Genomic DNA, 21,109 nt, shown 5'->3' with positions numbered 1-21,109 from the left:
AGGAGATGCACTTAAGTGCATTTTCTATCCACCCCATGCAGGGAGGTGACAGGGGTGCAGGGGATCCCTCTCATTTGTGCATGGGAAAGCGGCATCTGTCTCTTTGCTTAGTAAAAAAGGCACGTCAGAGTGATGGTCGGTCGCTGGCTGCGACCATGCTGACGCCGCAAAGGAGAGGAGAGGAGAAAAATACCATGATATATTGAGATAGTTGGGGACCCAGTGCCCCAACCCTTGCAAGCGATCAGCTGGAGCCCTGAAGCATGAGATTTGGCTATCACCATCGTCCTGACACAAAGCTGCCAGCGCCATTAGCATGCTGAGGTGGAGGCAGGTGCCCTGCCTCAGGCCCAGGGGGCCGGTGGTGCCCTGACAAGCCAGTCTGATGGGTGTTCGGGTGTATTTTCCCCCACGCTCACAGCTGCCTGTGTCGTGCCGCTGGATTTCCTATGCCTGGGGAGAAAGAGGCTCCACCAAATCCTGTGGTTCACAGGAAGCCCCAAAGTGATGCGGACAGTCCCTTGTCCTTCCTCCGTCAAAGTGCACGACGCAGCAGTGGAGAGAGGACAGCCCTGCCCTGGCGGTGGAGAAGCCAGGCAACAGCAGGCAGGAGAGGGGTGCTCCCACCCTGCGTGGGGGTCTATCTGCAGAGCCCCTCCAAGGACGTGAACACCCGTGGGAAGAGCATCCCCCATCCTTGGTTTTGGGAGGACAGCAGTAACGCACCCCGTTCCCCCCTGGGGATAGGAGCGATCCTCCCAGGGAGACCCGAGGGGACAGGGGACACCCCCACACCGTGCTGGGAGGGGGGTAAGATCAACTCTGCAGGCCCAGAGGTGGGGGACAGCCCGGGAGACACCTGCACCCCTGCTGGGACGGGGAGGGCCGAGCGAGGGGAGGGCTCCGGGCCGGGCAGCGGTGCCGCCGGGGCCGAGGGCGGCTCTCCGCGCCGCCGGGGAGGCGGCTGCCGGCGGGGCCGCCCCCTCCGCGCCCCCGGCCCCCGCGGCTGGCCGGGCCCGGTGCAGGCCGCCGGAGAGGGCGGCGGCGCCGCGGCCATGTTGAGGGCGGGGAGCGCGGAGGCGGCGCCGGGGCCGCTGCGGGGCGCGGCGCCTCCCCGCTCCCCGCCGCCTCCCCGCCGCCGCCGCTCCTCCTCGCCGCCCGCAGCCGCCGGCGGGCCGCCCCGCTCCATGGCGACCCCCAGCCCCTGCATCGTGGTGAGTGCGGCCCCCGGCGCCGCCGCGGCCTCCCCCCGCGGGGGAGCCTGCCCGCCGCCGCGCCGGGCCGGGGGCTGCCGGGCGCCCGGGGAGCGGGAAGGGGGGGTTCTCCCGCCTTGCCGCCGCCGGCTGACGGGAGGGGTAGGGTCCCGCCTGCCCCCCAGAATCCGGCCATCTATGCGGGAGCGGGGCGGGGGATGTCCCTCAGCGGCGGGAGCCGCCGCCCCGCGGAGTCACCTTGAGGGGAGCCCCGGCCTCCCGCCGCCGGCCCCGGGGCGCCCCGGCCCCCCGGCGCGGGCGCCCTCCCTTCGGCGGAGCGGTGCCGGGGCCCCCGCGGGGGTGGGCTGGCGGTCACGGGTGGCGCCCGGGGAGGTTTAAACCGGGAGGGGCGGCGGGGAGAGGCGGACTTGCCGCCTGAGAAATGAAGGTGAAACAACTTCCCACCGGCCGCCGACCGGCGCCGCACAACTTCCTATTCCTGTTGCTCCTCGCGGCGTGCGGGGCCGGCGCCGAGCCGGCCGTCAGGCAGCGCCGTGCGAGTCGCGGGTGTTTGTGGGGCGAGGGCATTCCGGGGTGTCTGTTCGCATCGTTACCTTATCTGCTAAGGCCCTTACATATTCATTTGTTTTTTTTTTTTTTTCTCTTCTTTAAGCCAGCGCCGCGTGCTCGTGAAATACATGCGGCGTCTTATGGCCGCGAGGTTGCGACCGTAAACCCCTGCAGTTGATAAAAGCCTGATAAAATCTATCCGAAGGGCCCATTCCCTACCAAATGCAGAAGGGAAGGTTTAGTGGACACGCTAGGTATAACGATGGGTCTGAAGCACAAGAAAATACCGTGTGTTTCGGGAGGGACCTGTCCTATTACTTAAAACAACAGCCCGCTCTGGATCGCAGGGGCGCTGGTCGGGCACTCGATGCCTGAGCTGGGCGCGTGGGTACCTCCTACAGGGTCTGTTTTGGACGGGCGGGTGACAGACTTAAGAAATTCCCCGTGTGGAATACTCATTCGGGGTTACACAAGAAAAAAACCATGTAAACAGTTGGCTGATCACAGGCCAGGTAAGTGCTTCCTTCGGCACTGAAATAAGATTGTGCCTTGCAAGGGCAGTGGTAGCCGAAATGGATACTTGAAATGCCTGCCGTGGTGAACTGTCAGCAATAAGCTTTGGTTTTCCCCCTGAAATTCCCAACTTCATTTTACACACAATGGCGCTCGGGTGCATAACCGGAGAGTGAAGTAATTAAACACCACGTTGTCGTTTCCAGGTTGCAGCAGGGTTAAGGCTTGGGGAAGGCTGTTGTTGATGCTGTTGCGACAATATGCCCTGAACCTCAGCGGTGTTTGTTATAATTATATACATATGCTAATCCCTTGTCCTAATTAATATTCACTTGCCAATATAGCAGGCTGTTCCATACAGGGGATTTGCCTGTGTGGAACAGGTTGCTGAAGTAGGGCTTTCATTTCAGATTCTGAAAGATCTTGAACCTCCATGGTCTGCAGATGGTGATCTGAGAAGGCTTGCTTTACAGCAGCATAACTTGTCACGCTCACGTAGCTGTCTTGTCTTGTCCTGAAAACTGGCTTGTGTGTTTTGTTGTGATTTGGTGTTGCGGAGATTTGGAAGATGTCCACGTCAAAACCTCTGCTTGCTTAATTACAAATGCAGGTTTTACATTACACTAGGAAAATCTAAAGTGTTAAAAAGCTCCTTGGTTATTTTTTAATGGAATAAAGAGATTCTTTGAGGTGTAGTATCTTCATTTTCCTATTCTCCGATGTAGTGTTGTTAGGGCTTTATTTCTTCCCCGCGTTGTATTGCACAACAGCTCATGTGGTATTCCAAGTAACTCTTGTGAACTGTAGGTTCTGTTAGATTACGTTTTACGCTGTGTTCAATGTGACAGATGTTTTTATAGAGAGGGAAAGTAGTGTGATCTTGATGAGCATAAGGGGTTTGATTGTTTACTAAGCAAACAAAACTAACTAAACAAAGCAAAGGACTTGCAGTTTCTCACCACAGACTTTCTAGAAGGCTTTGTAGAAATCTCACCTTATTTCCTTTTCAGATTGGCGATGATGAACAAGGTTACGACCTGGACTTGTTCTGCATACCTAAACATTATGCAGACGATTTGGAAAAAGTCTATATTCCTCATGGGCTCATCATGGACAGGTTTGTTTGACTTCAGACAGTGCACTGCTCCAGCTGATTCCATGATGCTGGAATAAGCAGTCTTCCAGTGATAGTTTTGCTGCCTGGTGAATGTCTAAATAGATTACATTTAATTAGAGGCTAAGAAGTACAAGTGCTAATTAACTCTTGTTTGGCTTCTAAGAGTTTGTACATTTGCAGTTATGCTCTTGTGTGGAAATTTGTCATAATTCTCAAGCGAAATTTTATGGTATGTAGCAATCTATGACTTTCTTTCCAGTGTTTCTTTGATGTTTTACCATCTTAAAACCTAATTAGAAGGCATTATTTATTGTGCCAGTTCAGTCTGAAAACAATTATAGCCTCTTGAATTTCCTTAGGCTATTAATAAAAGTAAATTATTAATCACATGATCTTAGACTTTCTCATGTTCGTATGGTAGATCAGTAATATCCAACTTTCTCCTACTTTTGGGGAAAGACATTAGCCTCTGCAAATATCAATCTGTCACTTCTGTGGTCGCTGAAATCTGTGATGTGCTGTGGAAGTTTTATCTTGCATGATCAGAAATGGGTGCGTAATGCTACAAGGCATTTTTGTTTCACTTTGTGTTTGATAGTTGCTAATTCCCTTTAAGAGAATGAACCACCAATTCAGTGAAGCAGTTGTTGGTGACATGCAACCATTTAAGAGTGGTGCTGGGTGGATCTTCCTGGAGATCTAATGAATAGGAATGCTTCTAGATTTTGATGTGGTCCTATTTGATTAGATATAATAAACATTCCTATAAAATTTTTAAAAAATATTGTAAAAGCTTTGCACTGGAAATCCATGTATAGGGCAAAGTAAAAAATACAAAGTACAAAATTGGGCAAAGTTCATGTCATTAAGTAATTGACGTAAAGTTTGTAATGGTAGGCTTTCTCTGAGAAACCTGCTGTCAGCTGGCACACAATAAATGCATACCGTGCTTTCTAAAATAAATTACCAGATAAAATTAGAAACAATGATTGCAGAGGAACGGCACAGTGTTCTCTTGCTCTGCTTCGTTGGTATTGTATTTTGCAGTTAGGACAAATTGCTGGCATTCTAGCCTGGCAAATAAACATAAACTCTTCAGTTTACAATTTGAGAATTTTCTTGCTCCTCAATTAGTGAGGGCTGCTGCCTGTTTGGTCGTGTTAGCTTACGTTGCTCTTTGCGTGGAAGCCTAACATACTTTTGGAACAAGAAAACACACCTTCGTGTCGCATGTCTGACAGTGATACAGCTTCACAGTGTTAAGATTTGCTTTGTCTGAGCATGACGTATGAAAACAAAGGCATTTGGCAGTGCTACTGTTAGATTAACCTTGAAGAGCAAAACTTTGTTGACCAATAACGTGTAAAAGTGACTGAAGGTGTGAGCAAATATTTCTGAGCAAAATGTGTTTCCGAGTTGGATGCATGTGTTTGCTACTCTTAGCGGTATAAAGTGCTGCTGGTGTGGTAAGCAAATGAGATGTGTTATGACAGCTAACTCTTTCTTGGTTTTGTATAGGACGGAGAGACTGGCACGAGAAATTATGAAGGGCATGGGAGGACACCACATTGTAGCACTCTGTGTACTCAAGGGTGGCTATAAATTTTTTGCTGATTTATTAGACTACATCAAAGCACTGAACAGAAACAGTGACAAATCAATCCCCATGACTGTCGACTTCATTAGGTTGAAGAGTTATTGTGTAAGTATCTTTGCAGTACTGTGCAATTTTTATATAAATTTGACTAACTTCAAATTATTAACAGAGGTGGTTTAATATTGTTACTGCCTGAGTGTGCTAATATTAAACAAATAATTATGGGAATTAAGAGTCACAAGCTAATTTACTCTGTCTCTTCCTTACTATATAATTTGTTTTCTTTTAGACCTTGATATCTCCACAGCCCAGTAAAATGCTTATTGGAGAGCAGGGACACCCTTTCCGTGTCCTTTACTTGTTAAGTAGTTTCCCCTCTGCGCACCACCCTGTCTCTAAAGCTGTGGCTCTAGAATAATACAGAGGATTCTCCTCCAACTATGGTTACAAAAACTTAATTCTAGGAATTTTTATTTGGCTTAGACATCATTCATTGAACAGGAAGACTTGAAAGCTGCAAAAACGGTTATACCTGGGTTCTCTATCTCGTCTTTTGTTTGGCTCAACCAATGAATAAAATCAGTTGTATTTGGCCTTGAGGAAATACTAGATTCATAAACATAGACTTACGAATCGGGCACTACCTTTTCAAGACTAGGTGTAGGTTGCCTTGGGTTTACATTTGTGGAAAATAATTTACTTTCATTCTGAACACAAGGGCTTAACTTTATAGGGAAATTGAACATTCTGTAGCATGAGGTAACGTGTAAGTTTTATAGAAGGAAGCATGAGGTTATGTTGTGCAGGTCAAAGGAAGAAGCAGATGTATGTTAGTACCGTATGCTTCCTGAGTTACTGACAGCCTAGTCTCATGTTTTCAGGATGGTATTTATGATTTGTTTCATAAGACCATCTGTAGCATGGAAATAATTCCATTTTTTTGTTTTGGTTTAGAGTGTTTGAATAAATTGTTTGATAAGGCTGTGCTAATGTTCTCTCTCAGTAACTTTGCATTCAAGTCAGCACTATAGGCTCCTTGTCGCAGTTGTAGACGAGTGCCTATTCTAGAAGAAAAAAATAGAGATTACTAAATTGGAAACTCAACCTCATCCTTCATTTCATTAAACTGTGAAACCAGAGATGGAGTTATCTGCAGATGTAGTTTGGTCTGTCTGTTACCATTTCACGGCAAAGCCCAGAAGTGCGTGGGGCTTTGGTCGAGCCTGCAGGGTGAGCAGCCCTGGCTGCCAGAGGCGTATACGTGGCTGGCTGTCCAGGGGTTACCTGGAAACCCTGTTTATGTTTGCTGAACGCAAGGCAGTAATTTAGCTATGCTCTTTAATGAGAAGGCAAGGCTGGGCAGAAATGTTCGTGCCAGCCTTTCGTTGTATCTCACAAGGCACTCTGTGCTTGCACACCATATTTAAATCAGTGGGCGAGAGCTGCCTGACGCCCTTTCCTTCTGCTCCCCGCAAAAGATTCAGGCTCCTGCCACTGGTCTGCTTAACTACTAAGCCACCACATGCCAGTATATTTGGCCTGTAAAAGCCACAACAGAAAGCTGAATGTCTCTATTACAGGATAATATGGTAAAGAATAGGAAATTATGATTCCTGTTTTGTTTTGGTGAGGAAATAGTGTATCTTTGGGTTTCTTCAAGGAACACTTCCAATAACTTGGCTTGTTTAGAAAGCAATATAAAGACTATACCCTTTCACTCTCTCTGCTTTTTGACTAAGTTGGAAAAAACAATTGGAGAAGTGGTTTGAAACATGTGAAAAAAACCCCTCTGTTAAAAAGCAAGGCTGCCTTATTATAGGCATGTTTCCTTTGCTCATGCTGGTGTGCTAGGTGTGCTTTGGTTCATTTCTTTACTACAGCTGCTTTTGTTTATTACTCCCTAGAACTACAGTGCCTTGATGATAATAGGTGAGTGAGCAGCAAAATAAATTTTATGAAAACTAAAAGCCTGGTTTTGTAGTAAAAAAGAGTAGATGAAAAGTGGAGAAATTTAGGCAGAAAGCTGTCTACGCAGAATGTTTTCCTTGAGGTGTTGGCTTCAGGGTTTTTTGTTTTGTCAGCCAATTCTATAAAAGAATGTTTTCTTGTTCTAGATGAGCGAGGAGCTCCTGTTACCTGATGCCTCCACACAGTATTTACGAGCATTTAATTTCTGTGGACTCGCTTAGGTAGTTATTAATAACCAGACTTACGTCCTTTAGATTGCATAACGTGATAGACTGGGTGAGATTGTCCTAATGTGAACATGTATGTAACATTGGCTAGGTTTTCCATCATTAATAGTGTCAGAATGCTAAATCTGCTCTGTAGTTTTTATCTGTTCTTTACTAGATGGAGGGAGCTACGCTTGGTGATGTGAAAACCAAAACTGTAATGGACAGTTGAAAGTGGAGCTAGCTCTCTTGTTGCTGTCTTTGGATGTGATTACTAGATCATGCTGCCTGCCTTTACAGACTGGATAAGAGATGTTAAAAATACCCTGGTCACATAAACAAAGCAGCCGAACTTGTATAATGGTTCTGAAATTGATGTAATTGAGGTTCTATTCTTGTTTCAAACTGATCATTTAATATTTACAAGCATATGGGGCTTTTTGTGTTGCAATGCAAAGTTCATACTGTTCTGCACCCAAAAATAATCCTCTAAGAATACTGACATGATCAAGCTGTGATCAAAATGTGCTTGTAACTCCAGCTTTCCGAGTCCTTACAGATGAATTTTAATGATCTGGCAAGCTGTTAAGAAATGGAAAGATAGTGTTTGTGAACAGACCCAGATCTCTGTATTCTTGACAAACAGTTTATTTTGTTTGCGCTACAAGAAGAATGGCTTTTCACCAGTCTCCGGCGTTTAAACTTGGAAATGAGCAAACGTTGCTTATATAGTCATGAAGGGCAGCCAAAAGACAATGGATGCGTTGCACTGTCACTTGGGAAAATAGGGATTTTCCAGTGCAGTACATGGTAAACTCTGGTTAGGCTGGTCATGGCAGTATTCTGAAAGATCTCTGTTAACCAAGCCTTGTAGCAAATACTGTAAGGAACTTAAAATGCTGTTTTAAAAGGTGAACTTGGAGTCACTTGAGTCAGGAGTTACAATCTTGTAAAGCATTATTGTTTTCCAGCAGGGACAACGGGGGGGCAGTGAAACCAGATCTAAACAGTAAAACTCTTACGTGTTAAACCACAAAGCATTAAAGTCTTACCAGTCCTGAAATCAGAAATAATGCTCCTGAAGATAATTAAAACATTGCTTAATTATTAAACAAAGTTCTTTCCAATAGAAATCTGGTTATAACCAGTGTTGGAAATTCTTTAACTTTTTTATCCTTTTAATTGCTCAGGAACTCAGTACCTGCATAGGAACACAGGTTTATATGCCAGTGAAGGTTTATGTTTTGTGTTAAAAAGTGTAGCAATTTGTATGGTTTTTGGTGGAAAGGAGCAGGAAAGTTTCTGTAGGTTAGATTGGTTTTCCTCTGCTGATCATCATACTTGAATATGCATAATCCAAAGCTTTACAGTAACTTAGAGGTTTGTGGGGATCTTGTTTGAGTATAGTGTGTTGCTTTGTAGCCAAACAGATCATCAAGAACCTGATCTTATGCATGTATTGAGGAGTACGAGTCTGTCATCTAGGCATGTAATTTTAATGGAACAAATTACCCATAAGATCTTTCTCCATTATTGTTTTGTAAGGAGTGATGATTTTTTTACATCCTTCCACAGAAGGAGGTTGAAATCCCTTTTAGTGTAGGAATAGATAAGAGAGAATCCTGTAACATAAACAAGGAAAAGCATAAGGAAGCTGCCATTCGAGATAATTTTAAGATAGGGTGAACACAGGAAATGTCCTTTAGCCTTATGAATACAGCGCTTAACTGAATGACATTTTTGTGGTTGATCTAGCCAGCATCTCAGGCACTCAGTAGCAGTGTGTACATCTGCTGGGTCAAGCAGCAATCATTTTTGACACCTTTGTTTTTGGACTTCTTCAACACAGTGACATTGATGCTGTTCAGTTTAGTTGTTGTTTGCACTGTTACGGAAGCATGAAACAGTTGGCTATCAAAAATGAGTGTTCCTGTAATGCAACGTGGCACTTCCGTGTAATTTCAGAGTGGTGTAACTCAGACAAATGTTTTCTTTAAAACACATGGAGTAAAACTGAAAATACACTTTTTCTAATAATTTATTTGGGTTTTTTTATGTTGTATCATAGGAATCTTAAAAGGAAAGTATCTGTTAGTCTTATCTGCTTTTACATGCCTAGAGTTGTCAGTACTTCTTTATCCTAGACCATTGCCACCACTGAACGGATTTTAATACATTTGCTCTTTGCTATCATCCCAGCATTACTTATTGTGCACTTGGTGTGTGCCTCTCTAAATCATTTGTTTCCCTTTTTTTGTGATAACATTTCTTAGTTTTTGCCAACAATTCACATAGCACGAATATCCATCTGCACGTGGCGGATAGGAAGAAGCTGTACGTGGCTGTCTCTCTGTTCCCTTGTGGTCCCCTCTCTATTGTATCTGTAATTTCTGGGTTTGGGGAAGGAACTGCTGTTTCGCTGCGTGTCTGTGCAGTTATGCAGCACGCTTGGGCTTCAGGGTGCAGCAGCAAAATGGTAACTTTTTCTGAAAGGAAGATGTGTGGTAAGGGGCTATGAAAATGAACTTTGATAAGTGATACTATGAAATGGTTAAATTGTAGGATAATATAATAATCTGTAAGTAGTAGAGTAATAAGCATATCTCATCCAATATGAACTGTGAGACACTGTCAAGGTTTAAAGTCAGTTGAATGACTTTAAATAAACAGCAAAGATCTGTGAAGCACTCCTAGCAGCTGTTTTTAACTTTCTTACATAACGGATCATTTACATTTGAATCAAAGTTTAGTTTTACTGAAGAAAAATGCTGCGTTCTCGTGATGGTGCACCTATGTTGCTGTTCAATTACTATAAGAAGTAATTTGATTGTTACTAATATTTGTTGTAAACTAGGCAAATGTAAGCTGTTCTGGCTATTTTCGTAGTTTCTATTTCTAAATATTAATCTGTGCCTTGTTTGCTGGCTAGATCTTGTTATTGTTATGATTGCTTATTCTTATTCAAAGAGTAAGGCTTTCTAAAGCATTAAAGTTTAAAATGTAAATTACCGGGTATATAGCAGCATGCAGCTTGGAAACTGAAGTGCCTTTTGTCTTATTTCCATATCTGTAGGGAATGCATAGCACATCATATCTTTTTAGATACATATGTGTATATATAATGGTCACAGATGAGAGTTGGTGCCTGCGTTTATGCAGATCTCACGTCAAACAATCTTTATCTGAAATACCATCTTTGAATTTGATCGCTTTTAATTTCTTATTTAATAGAGAGACACTGTTGGTGCTGTGTTTCTGAAAGCATTAACATTCACTGGTTATGTAATTTGCAGCTTTGGTATTTACTGGAAGAAAAATTACTTTAATTGTGGTAATGCTAATGCTCACCCTCCTCTTCCTTATTAGAATGATCAGTCAACTGGAGATATAAAAGTCATTGGTGGGGATGACCTCTCAACCTTGACCGGAAAGGTATGGCTCTTTGTACATTTAAAAACAAATGAAGAAAACCACTAAAGAACCCACATACCTGCATGGTTGGAAGGCTGCTTTTTCAGAGTGTGAAGATTATAGAGTTTAAAAAAAAAAAGAAAACAGAAGAGTTTCATTTAAATATACGCCACTGTATACTAGGAGAGTGGGTAAGCCCCACCAAAGCCATCGGTTTAGTCTGAACTTGACAACAAAAAATTCACCATCTTCAGTATCAGCAAGTTTTAGATTTGTTTTTCTGCAGTGCCAGAGAAGGATCATCTTGTGGGGGTTGTTGTCTACAAACTACCTTGAAAAGAGAGCAGCATTATTTTGTTTGCTGTATTGGTGTTCCACTGAAGTAGGGATGGGAATTCATACTGTCAAGATGTATGATGTGCAGCCCCGGTTAGGAACTGAGGTTCCCGTTACAGGCGGTGAAGGGAGAAGGGAAAGGGAGAGGATAAATTGGGAATCTATTTTTCTCCAGTGACTCTATGGAGATCATTGAGGCAGATGTCTGGGGTGGTGCCTCCTGCTCTGTCAGAACACATTACTTTCCCCTTCTCCTTACACATACGTGGTCTTTAAGGCGTGTACGTCACGGTTCAATATGAAGGATGTAGGTGTGACAGAATTGTACATGCTTCTATATGACACGCTTTGCTTTAGAAGAATGCGAATTGTGTAGACTCTGTTGTGATCTCTTTTGCATATATCTAGAAATCTCAGTCTAAATAATTTAAAGACCACTTTGTACTCAGCATGAGACGTTGAGGAGAATCTCATTGCCACCTAATTGTTATTAGAGCATCAGAAATGTTAACTGCATAGAATTTGCCGTTACATGTGTAAACAAACATAAATGGTGGTACAAATACTTAACTGCAATGAAAAGTAATACATTATAGAGATTAATATATATAAGAAATGCATATTCTCTAGATATTAATGGATTTTTCTTTTTTTTTTTTTCTTTTTCTCCCCACCAGAATGTTTTGATTGTAGAAGTAAGTATTATGTTTCGCTTTGAAGTTCTAATGTGTGACTGGTAAAAGAGCTCTAACAGAAGTTGCTCTTAAGCCAGAAAACCTACAGTTTCTGGTTTCAGGGCTTCCAGCTTCTGATTCCAGGCCTGAATTCTGCAAGCGGGCTCTGAATTTGAAATGATCTGTGTTTTGAATTCTCAAATTGCATTCAACTGCCAAATTTAACAAGGAAAATATTAATGTAAAATTGTTCACATTTGCTTTCAGTTTTCTGGGGTTCTGTCAATTCTAAAATGTTTTGGGTTTTTTTTTTATATTTTGTTTTATTTTTAAATTTTAAAAGGTAGCCTGAACAAAGTGATATTAAGCATATTGTTGTTCTGACTTTGTAACAGCAAGTTAGGAAATCAAACTGCCGGGGTAGAAAGAGATTCCTAGTAGGAATATCCTAAAATATGTGGAAAAACAGATCTAAGCCCAGTGTCCTTGTGTATAATTTGTTTAGAGAGCAGTGACATTGAGAATGCTAATTCCTGATCAGCATTTTGCAGTTGCTAAATTCCCATTCCGCTGTCTTGTAATGGTTCTTTGGACAATACCAGGTCCAGTACACCTCAGCTTGATTTCCTATTAGGTACCATTCCTTCATTCTTGCTTTCATACCTCTTTCTTGATGGGCAGTGTCGCTTAATTTCAGTAAGTATCGCTTTGACAAAGGATGTTCTTGAGTAAGATTGCCAGTTTCAGGATAGGGAAGCAGCAGTGGTAAACAGGAAGAATGGGCATACAATTTAATAATGTCTTATGGCTCCAAATAATGGAAGTGGCTTGTTTGTAAGCAAAGAAACAGCTATGGCAACTGATTCAGCAGCCAAAGGGAAGGATGTTTCCTCTGTCATAAAATGTAGGGTTTGTTTTGTTGGGGGTTTTTGTTTGTTTTGGGGTTTTGTTGTTTTTTTTTTTAATTTGAGGTTATATTATTCCACAGGAAGCACATTCAGTTCCAAAACTCCTACCAAAATAGTATGTATACAGCAGTCATCTGTGTGACCAGTGGTGTCCTTTGAAGTATATTTTGCTTCAGATAGGCAGATGCATTTAATTATGTATCTGCTCCATTTCAGATGAATATACATCTTTAAAGTCCCAGACAGCTAGCTAGGCTAGTTTCTCATTTGTTCAGTGAATCATCTATCCAGTGACTTGTCTTACACGCTGTCAAACTGAACCTTTTTGCCAATCACCGTTCTTACTGTCAAACAATAAAAATGCACGTTTACTGTAGGTTTAATATCTTGTGCACCAGAGCGCTAGGCTTTTTCTATGCATCATCCCTTTAATGTGCAAAAAAAACCTGAACAAAATGGAGATTCATCTCCAATGAACAGATGATCACACAATACAAAATCAGTAATAGGCTCTATTTTTATTTTAGAGTATAGAAGTAGCTGCTTCTGTATATTTACCAGCTTTTATTTTTATCTGATGTGTATGTCTTTACCTTCTCTTGAGTTTAAAGCCATGATTAAAAGCATTAAGTGTTAAAGACGGTATATATAGCTGATGGGTTCTCTGTTGAGTTTTTCGTTTGATTTTTATTTTAATTGGGAGTCATGGGAAAATAAGCTGAAACCAGGACATTGCTGCTTCTGTGTTATCTACCTCCTTCTCTTCAAATAGACTTGATTTCAGGCCAGGGTAAGGGCTGTCCCTCTAAAGATCATGTGATTATTTTGGTCCAAATGAGGAGTCCATTTCTGATGCTTCAGCTGTAAGGCATATATTCCTTTTTTTTTTCTTATATGTGCAGTGGATGGGATTACAATGGTGTGTCAAAATTCATTTTAGTGTTTTTGAATATACACTTTAGAACTGCACCCAGGTATTCCCAGTGCAATTTCTTTGGCTGTTTCTTGGATCTGTGATGTAAATTACTCCTTTTTCTTTAATTGCAATAATGGGTTCTTCTGCCTATTTTCCTTTTCTTTCTGTTCTATACATCTGTCTCTGTAACGGAGCTCAGTGGCAAGACTAATGTTACTCTTACCATATTAAAATTAAACATCGTTTGTATATTAGATGCAAGGAGCACAAGCTCCAAAAGGAGCCAAGAAGGACATGGTTCAGTAACTGCTTTCAAAGTCATAGTTACCCACAAAAATTAAGAAATATTGTTAATGTCTGTGATCACTTCACTGAGCACAGTTGTGTAAGCACAGCATGTCACCTATATTTGACTGTGAACAGTATTTTGGCATATTTTCGTGCTCTTGTGGATGAGCAATTTCTGCGGTAGAAACTTGAAAATGCTACTCTGACATGTTTAATATTCTTTCTTAATTGAGATTTTTATTTTCAGGATATAATTGATACTGGTAAAACAATGAAAACGTTGCTGTCTCTACTTAAGCAGTACAATCCAAAGATGGTGAAAGTAGCCAGGTAAATTTTGAATTACGATTATTTGTGCTGTATTTCACCTTAAGAAGGACACACAGTGTTTTTTAAAAAAAGTACAGACCACATTTCCATGGAAGAGAAATGGAGGGGACATTTCTGCAGGAGTCGTAGGAGTCATATGTCATGCAATCTGTTGGAGTTCAGTATTTGTTTAAACTCCAGAAGCACTTTTTCTTGTTATGAGAACTTACGTTTGTTAAGGTGGGCAGAAACACTGTTCTTTCCAATCTTATTGCTGGAAGGCTTTCAGTGCTTTAGAAGGGGATGGCTTGTGCGTGCCTGGTACATGTCTTGCCATACTATATTATGGTAAGGGTTGTGGGGTTTTACCACTGAAGTCCAAGTTAGGTTAAGAAGTATATGGAAGAACTGAAATCTTTTGGGCTTCAAAAAATACCCTCTCAAGTTGATCGAGGTATTTTCAACAAAAACTTAGTTCATAAATACACACTTTTACTAGAGATGGTGATAAAAAAAAAAGTTAGTGGTTGTCACTTGTGTGTATGTAGTATCTACCCAAACATGCTTGTTTCTGCTTGCGCTGTCAGCAACTTCAGTAACGTACCTCCAGAGACCTTTTTTCAGTTTACCTTCTGAAAAGAAGAATTGTAGAATTAAATTAGTTTGCACGCTAACGTTATTGTTTGTGTAGTGTGCATAGTGCAGCTGAGCTTTAGAGGTCATTCTGTGAGAGTCACCAGCCATATGCTCTTCCAGGCTTTTCGACTTAGTTACATCTTTAATCAATTTGTTTCAAAACATTTTATCATTAAATAACTTAGAACTAACGAGAAATGTTGAGGATAATATTCTCTTATTAACCAATATCAACTTTCTTCCTACTTCTTTTGAAATTGCATCTTTTACGCTGCTATGCTGTGGTTGTGTATTTTACAATAAAGGCATAATGATTGCTGGGGATTAGAGATAAAGCAGAGCTGTGTGTAATATCTAATCAGTTGTGTTGCCATAACAATGTCAAAGCAGTTGTTAGATGTACGAGAACAGCTCTTCTTATTGATAATCTGGAGGTGACCTGCTGAAGGTGAGGTTTTTGAGGGTTTTTCCCTGGCCAGATCAACTCTGCCAAATTTTAAGTATTTGTCACTGAATAGTGCCCTAACACTGCAGTGTGCATCATGAATATAGCGTGAGCAAAGTCCAGTTTCCTGTTGTTTAAACCTGTTGAAGTAATTTGGGTCTGCCAAAGACCTGAGCAGGTAAACATGATCATTCTAGATAGGCTTAAGTGTCATGTTCTTCGTTATTTCGCTTGCTTATCTTTTTTTCTTTTTCTTTTTATTTGACAACTAAGCAGTTGTTGCAGGGAGGTTTGAATTAATGCTGGTATGATTTGGGGGCTTCTTTGATCAAATCCTACACCGGTTCTCAAAAATGAGGTCTCACAACAAGATGTTTCAGTAAATGTCTAAAATTGAAACCGTGACGAACGAAGCCCTGCCTTCAGGGGTGATCCAGGAGGGAAGGAGGTCTGTGCTTAATGCACAGCGTTATGCTGACCTCTGTCTTTTCATTCAGCCATCGACCGCCTTTTCTTTTCCTCCCAGAGTCTCAGTGTGGCACAGATAGACAAATGTCAGGTCTGTGGGGTTGTCTTCTAAGAGGTAGAAGTGCTCAACTGAATAATGAGTGAATCAAACTAGCAAGGCATTTCTCTCTACTACAATATGCCCAGCTCTGTATCTCCATGCTTTTACACCTCTGACTCAATTCTGGACAAGTGGAGCTGGTTTGTATCACCTGATCATCAGAACAGAATTACATTTTCTTTATGGGGGTAAGTAGTATTGCCAGTGAAAAACAGTTGAGGACATGTTGCGCAAACGCAACTGAGGTTGCATTTAAGCAGCTGAACTTTTGCTTCGTAATACTAATGCTTTTGAAAAGAGCTCAGCTGGTCTGGCCAGATCCGGAGTTGTCACCTCTTTACCTATCAGCTAAATTGCTCCTGAAGTTCCTAACACACATAAAACCCCATTAAATCACTTTTCACCATGGAAATCCATCCAGAAGAGTCTCTCCTAGCCTCTGGCTTGCAGACCTGTTAGTTATCCTTTAGGCTGTGAACTGTTCATAATTCTGGGAAGTTTTGATTTTGTCAAAAAATAAAAAATCAGCTGCACCTGCAAATAAGATAATAGTTTAAAAATGTGTAGTTATGCTTTCATTTAAGCAGATTTAGGCCAAATTCAGCTTGTCTGTCATCAAAACAGTCTCGTGTATTTGTACCCGGTGCTTTTCCATGTTTCAGTTTTACATTGTTTCTATTTGACAGTTTGTTGGTAAAAAGAACTCCTCGAAGTGTGGGATATCGGCCAGACTGTAAGTGACTTTTTGACAACCATTATTCATTTGTATAAGTATGTCAATGTATTGTGTGCCCTTTGGTCAAAGTCCAAGGATATTCCAGATAAGTTTTCACTAATGATTCTTCATAGCTTTTGCTCTTATTTAGGGAATTTAAATATTTTGAGTGTATTTTGACAATTAATCTGGATTTGGCCTGATCCTTTTTTTCTTAACTTTTTGTAACATTTTACCATCTGAAAAGCAAGCTTTGATATTTTAGTCTGGGTTACGCCCTTTTCATGTGCAAATTCTACCCGCTTGCGTGTAGTCAAATGCTTTGGTCAGCAGAATCTGCTGGATTCACCTTCTGCACTCTGGGAGTGATTCGGGGATCTAAACCCAGCCACCTCATGCCATTTGGATGTCCCCAGGAATGTAGGAGGACCATATGAGGTAGCAGGTCTGATAAAAGTTTACAGTGGTAAGATGCCTAAATTGGCACAAAACAGGTTATGTCTAGGCATCTGAATGACTCCCTTCTAGTCATCTTCTGCCTGTCCCAAGACGATAAAGAAAGGAATATCATCCAGAGCTGACAGTGGTACCAGAGTGGCGGCTCCTCCTGTCTTGGGAAGGACTATGTGTTAATCTGGACCATGTACTTTCACTAGGGAAATGGGGTGAATTTAGCAGCAGAATCACACCCTCTTACTCCTCCTTTCCAAAGTTGTACAATGTTCTGGAACTGAAAATTTTCAGTGTCTTAAAAGCTTCATTGAGGTGTTCCCCTCGGCCAAGGATGCCCCTCATTCCTGAGATCTTATTATAGGCTTAGCTGGGTTAACGGTCTGCCTTTTGAGCATCTTGCAGCAGATGACTTGTTTTGCCATCTGTCCACAGAGACAACCTGATCAGTGCAGGACACGTGAGCTCTGAAAGAAGATACAACAGGCAGTAATGGCTGGGCCCCTGTTTTATCCATGTATTATGAGGCCAAGTAGACACTAAACATCACCTTAATTTTTCAAAAAATGAACACAGCCTTTCCTTTGAATTATATGATTTATCTTCCTCTTTTCTTTACAGAGCCTCATTGTAGCCAGGGAGAGAAAAACCACACAGCTTTCCTGTGCTCAGGAGTCTTTAATTCTAGCACGAGGGGAGAAAGCCATTTGGAAATTTTATATTACTTTATATTTTATATAATTTTATATTTTTGGTCATTTTATAGTGTGTGGTCAAGTTGGACTGATGCTACTTGACCACCTGCAAACTGTCCTGCTAGAGCCGTTTAGACAATCTGGAGTAGTCGATGGGCTCTTTTTAGGCAGTTGCTCTGGGAGAAGAAAAAAACAATACAACTCAACAAAACCTCCCCAGCTGTTTCTGAAACCTGCAAGTGATTCCATAACGAACAGAGCGCCCTTTGCTCTTCACTGTTCTCTGTACTGAGGGATCAGGATGTAAGATGTGCTTTAGCAGAGCTGCCCTGCAGTCATAGCGTATTGCTACGTATCAGGTCACGGCCCGCGAGTCGCAGAGTGGAGTTCATCTGGGCACTTACCTGGAGGCGAAGGATTGGTTTCCCTGCAGTAACTGTGGTTCTGACAGTCACGTTATTCCGTGCTCACTCTCCCAGCCCTTCACAGAAAGTCTTACTGGACTTGCACACCCATAGTTTTGAAGGAGCTGGCGACTGAACCTGCCTCCTCGTTATGCCTTTGGGTAGCCCTCCTGCAGCCCTCCCCGAGGCACAGGTCCAGCTCGCAGCGGTGCTGCATTTTGAATGGTACTGTGAGGCTGACTTGTGCCGTGCTCACCAGTTCTGCTGCCTCTGCACTGGCACATCAAGCATGCAGGCAGTGCTGGGAAGTATCATCTCTCTTTCTATGTATTTACAAAGTTGCAGGAAATTTTCAAGGAATTTTACATTCTGATAATAATACCCTGTCTGTAGATTTAAGTGTGTCCATTTAAGTGCATGCTGGCACTGTGCTGCTGCATGGCAATAAAGACATCTATCTAATTTTGCTTTAGTTGATGAAATAAAGCAACAGAGTAAGTTAAAATTTTAAAATAGCTCAAATATTAATCCAAGGATACTTGAGTAGAAGAATAAAGTGAGTTAGGATGCATACATATCTATAAAATTCCAGGAACTCTGAAGTTCTCTTCTAACATAGTGGTGACTTACGATCTTTTTCAGTTGTTGGATTTGAAGTTCCAGACAAGTTTGTTGTGGGATACGCCCTAGATTACAATGAATACTTTAGAGATTTGAACGTAAGTAATTTTTCCCGTATGTTTTTGTCCATTTAAAATTAGGCAGGAGGAAGGAAGGGAAGTCTCCTCACATCACTCTCCCTCCTCTGTAAATCATGCCTTGTGTGCAAATACGTTCCGCTGGTGGTGCAACGATGAGAGCAAACCCTGGAGCAGCAGGACAGTGTTTTGGAGCTCTTAGAAAACTAAAACTTACTTTGCTACATGCAGAATGGAGGCTCCACATCTCCTGTCGACTTTGAAATAATGTGAAGTTTGTGTGAGGTTTCTTATCTTACCAGGTATCTACAACAAATAAATGCATTTGCTTAGTTACGTAAGAATTAGAGAAGAGAGACTTTGGAATTCAAGAGAGGTTCACTTTTTATTCTAAGTTGTTACTTCCTCACCAGCCTTATATCAGACACTGGTTGGGATAATTAGAGGGAGGAGAAAGAAGGCAATGTTGAGCTTTTTAGAAAAAAAAAAAAAAAGCAGGCTTATATTATCACGAGATTCTTGCGTACCGAAACGTGTATAGCGTGCTTGTATTTTTTTCAGAGGTGCATTACTGAACAGATATGTAAAACATTGGTCTCTTACATGACTTTTCTAACGAGAGCTTTTTATTTTATTTTGTTTCAGCATATCTGTGTAATCAGCGAGACGGGGAAGCAGAAGTACAAAGCATGAAAGCATAGTTCAAGTGCTTTGACAACAGAGCTTTGAAATGTTTTGTTTACTGAGTCCTATCTTTCACAGGCTTCAACTCTGATACACCAGCTAAAATTGTAGAATGCCCCAGCCCCATTGTCATATGCTTACTATAATTTATTGCATGTACAATATAAGATCTCGTCTTGTTCATTTATATTTTAGAAATGTAAACAACTACTGCAATTCTGCACTCCTTATTTTGATTTGCACTATGACTCTACCGACTCTTGCTGCCCCTGGTTGGGTTGTGCTGTTCGTGAGCTCCAGAGGCTAACGCTTGCAGTGGTAAATTGCTTAAACCTCATCAACCCAGAACTGAAATAGTTCAAGTACTGTAAATGTAAAGCATTTTATGATAGGGAAGTCTATTAGTAATATTTTTAAAATCCGTAATTTAAGTTTTATATTTTAATGCACAAATGTGTTTGTGATTTATGGATAGTTGCACCTTTGGGTGTTATAAAGTACGAGGAGCAGCCAGTTACAGTATCTGTAATCTCCAAGGAGCTCGTTCAGATCTCCTGGAGTTGCCTTATTGCTGTAAAAGAAGTCTGAGTGAAAAATGTCCTTTTTTCTTTTTTCTGTTTTTTGTTTGTTTGTTTTTTAAAGGATGTGGAATGACAAAACAGAATGTTTAAAATCTAGTTTAAGTTGAGCTGCCTGTTTCTGTTTGTTGTTTTTTTTTTTCTTTAAAAACATCCATCAGCCAGTGGAATTGCCTTTTAAATTTAAACAATTTTAATGTATTTCTGAAAAAGTATTGTAATGTTTACTTTATAAGATCTACAAAACAAAGTACTTTAAAATAAAGGCTGTCTCTTTAAAATAAGCCCCATAAATCTACGCCACTTGTTCTGTATATTAAAGTGCTCTTGACATCTTCTTCTCAGTAATATTTTTCAAAAGTGTCCCTGACAGTGAAGGCAGACTCTACATTTGCTGTCTTTGTCGAGCTTTTGGTTAACATTATCCTGTCTACGAGAGAGATGGTAAAGTGCTGAGGGAAAATATTGAAACACTTGCATATTCTATAACCGAACTAGATTTCAGAGAAAATGGCTTAAGCACTGTCCGTTGTTCTGTTTTGGCAAAAACGAAAAGTGGAGATTTTATTTTCATTAAACATATACACGTGGGGAAGAAAAAAAAACCACAACCGTTTTGTAAGAAATCATTTGGGTTTGTTCTTTAACACCTCTGTTCGTGTCGAGTTTAGTTCTAAACATGGCAGCCCATCTCCCACCTCGTCCTTGTGCCCTGATTTTCAGTCCCTCAGCTTACACGGTTCTTGTACCTCTGGTGTGGGTTCTTCCGCTGTACGCTCGGATTTAACGCTGCTCAGCGGTTAATACTTAATGAAGATTTTGCTGGCCTGTTCTGACAGATTTTTCTGAGGTTTTGAAGTTTGGGTCGTGTTTCTGTACTTTTCCAAGTACTGCGCATTGTTGTCCATCCATGTGTGCTCAGTTACAACTGTGGTAGTTAGTAGCAGACCTAAGATATGAATAATTTACACAGTGTAATTAGATCAAATGACCGCAACGTGTAGGAGATCTGTTTGTAAATCAAAATTCGCATTAACAAATATTAGAACGCTGATCATGATCGTATTATACTTTTGCAATGTTAATGTTCCAAAGAGCTTTTTGCCTAAATGCGCTACAAAGACCGGTTGTATTTCTCAATGTCCTAAATAACGTGTGTGTATATGCCTTTTTAAGAACCTGTACTGTCCCTGGGACGACTTGTTGCAAAATACATGATGCATCTCCAAG

At 41.5% G+C, this 21,109-nt stretch overlaps 1 protein-coding gene across 2 annotated transcripts; it reads left to right on the top strand.

Annotated features, from left to right (window-relative positions):
* Nucleotides 1-1,046: 1,046 nt before the first annotated feature.
* Nucleotides 1,047-20,216, top strand: HPRT1 (hypoxanthine phosphoribosyltransferase 1). Of its 2 annotated transcripts, XM_075106804.1 has the most exons (10): nt 1,047-1,219; nt 1,667-1,760; nt 3,287-3,393; nt 4,912-5,095; nt 10,531-10,596; nt 11,589-11,606; nt 13,945-14,027; nt 16,342-16,388; nt 18,562-18,638; nt 19,263-20,216. In XM_075106804.1, the coding sequence occupies exons 1-10, from the start codon at nt 1,056-1,058 to the stop codon at nt 19,308-19,310; spliced, it is 888 nt and encodes a 295-aa protein (XP_074962905.1). In that variant the 5' UTR covers nt 1,047-1,055; the 3' UTR covers nt 19,311-20,216. The 2 variants fall into 2 exon arrangements, with proteins under 2 accessions (XP_074962905.1, XP_074962904.1); XM_075106803.1 differs by lacking the exon at nt 1,667-1,760 and having other exon boundaries at nt 1,054-1,214.
* Nucleotides 20,217-21,109: the final 893 nt, after the last annotated feature.

Source organism: Phalacrocorax aristotelis, chromosome 11, assembly GCF_949628215.1.
Source record: "Phalacrocorax aristotelis chromosome 11, bGulAri2.1, whole genome shotgun sequence".
Lineage (NCBI taxonomy): Eukaryota > Metazoa > Chordata > Aves > Suliformes > Phalacrocoracidae > Phalacrocorax > Phalacrocorax aristotelis.
Note: the sequence above shows the minus strand (reverse complement) of the source record. Positions and strands in the feature narration are given on the sequence as shown.

What these genes read in the sequence shown, in the direction of transcription:
- HPRT1 (XM_075106804.1), top strand. Translation starts at nt 1,056, where the DNA reads ATGTTGAGGGCGGGGAGCGCGGAGGCGGCGCCGGGGCCGCTGCGGGGC. An exon ending in TTAGGTTGAAGAGTTATTGT is followed by an intron (nt 5,096 to 10,530) that starts GTAAGTATCTTT and finishes CTTCCTTATTAG; the next exon opens with AATGATCAGTCAACTGGAGA. An exon ending in TGTGGGATATCGGCCAGACT is followed by an intron (nt 16,389 to 18,561) that starts GTAAGTGACTTT and finishes GATCTTTTTCAG; the next exon opens with TTGTTGGATTTGAAGTTCCA.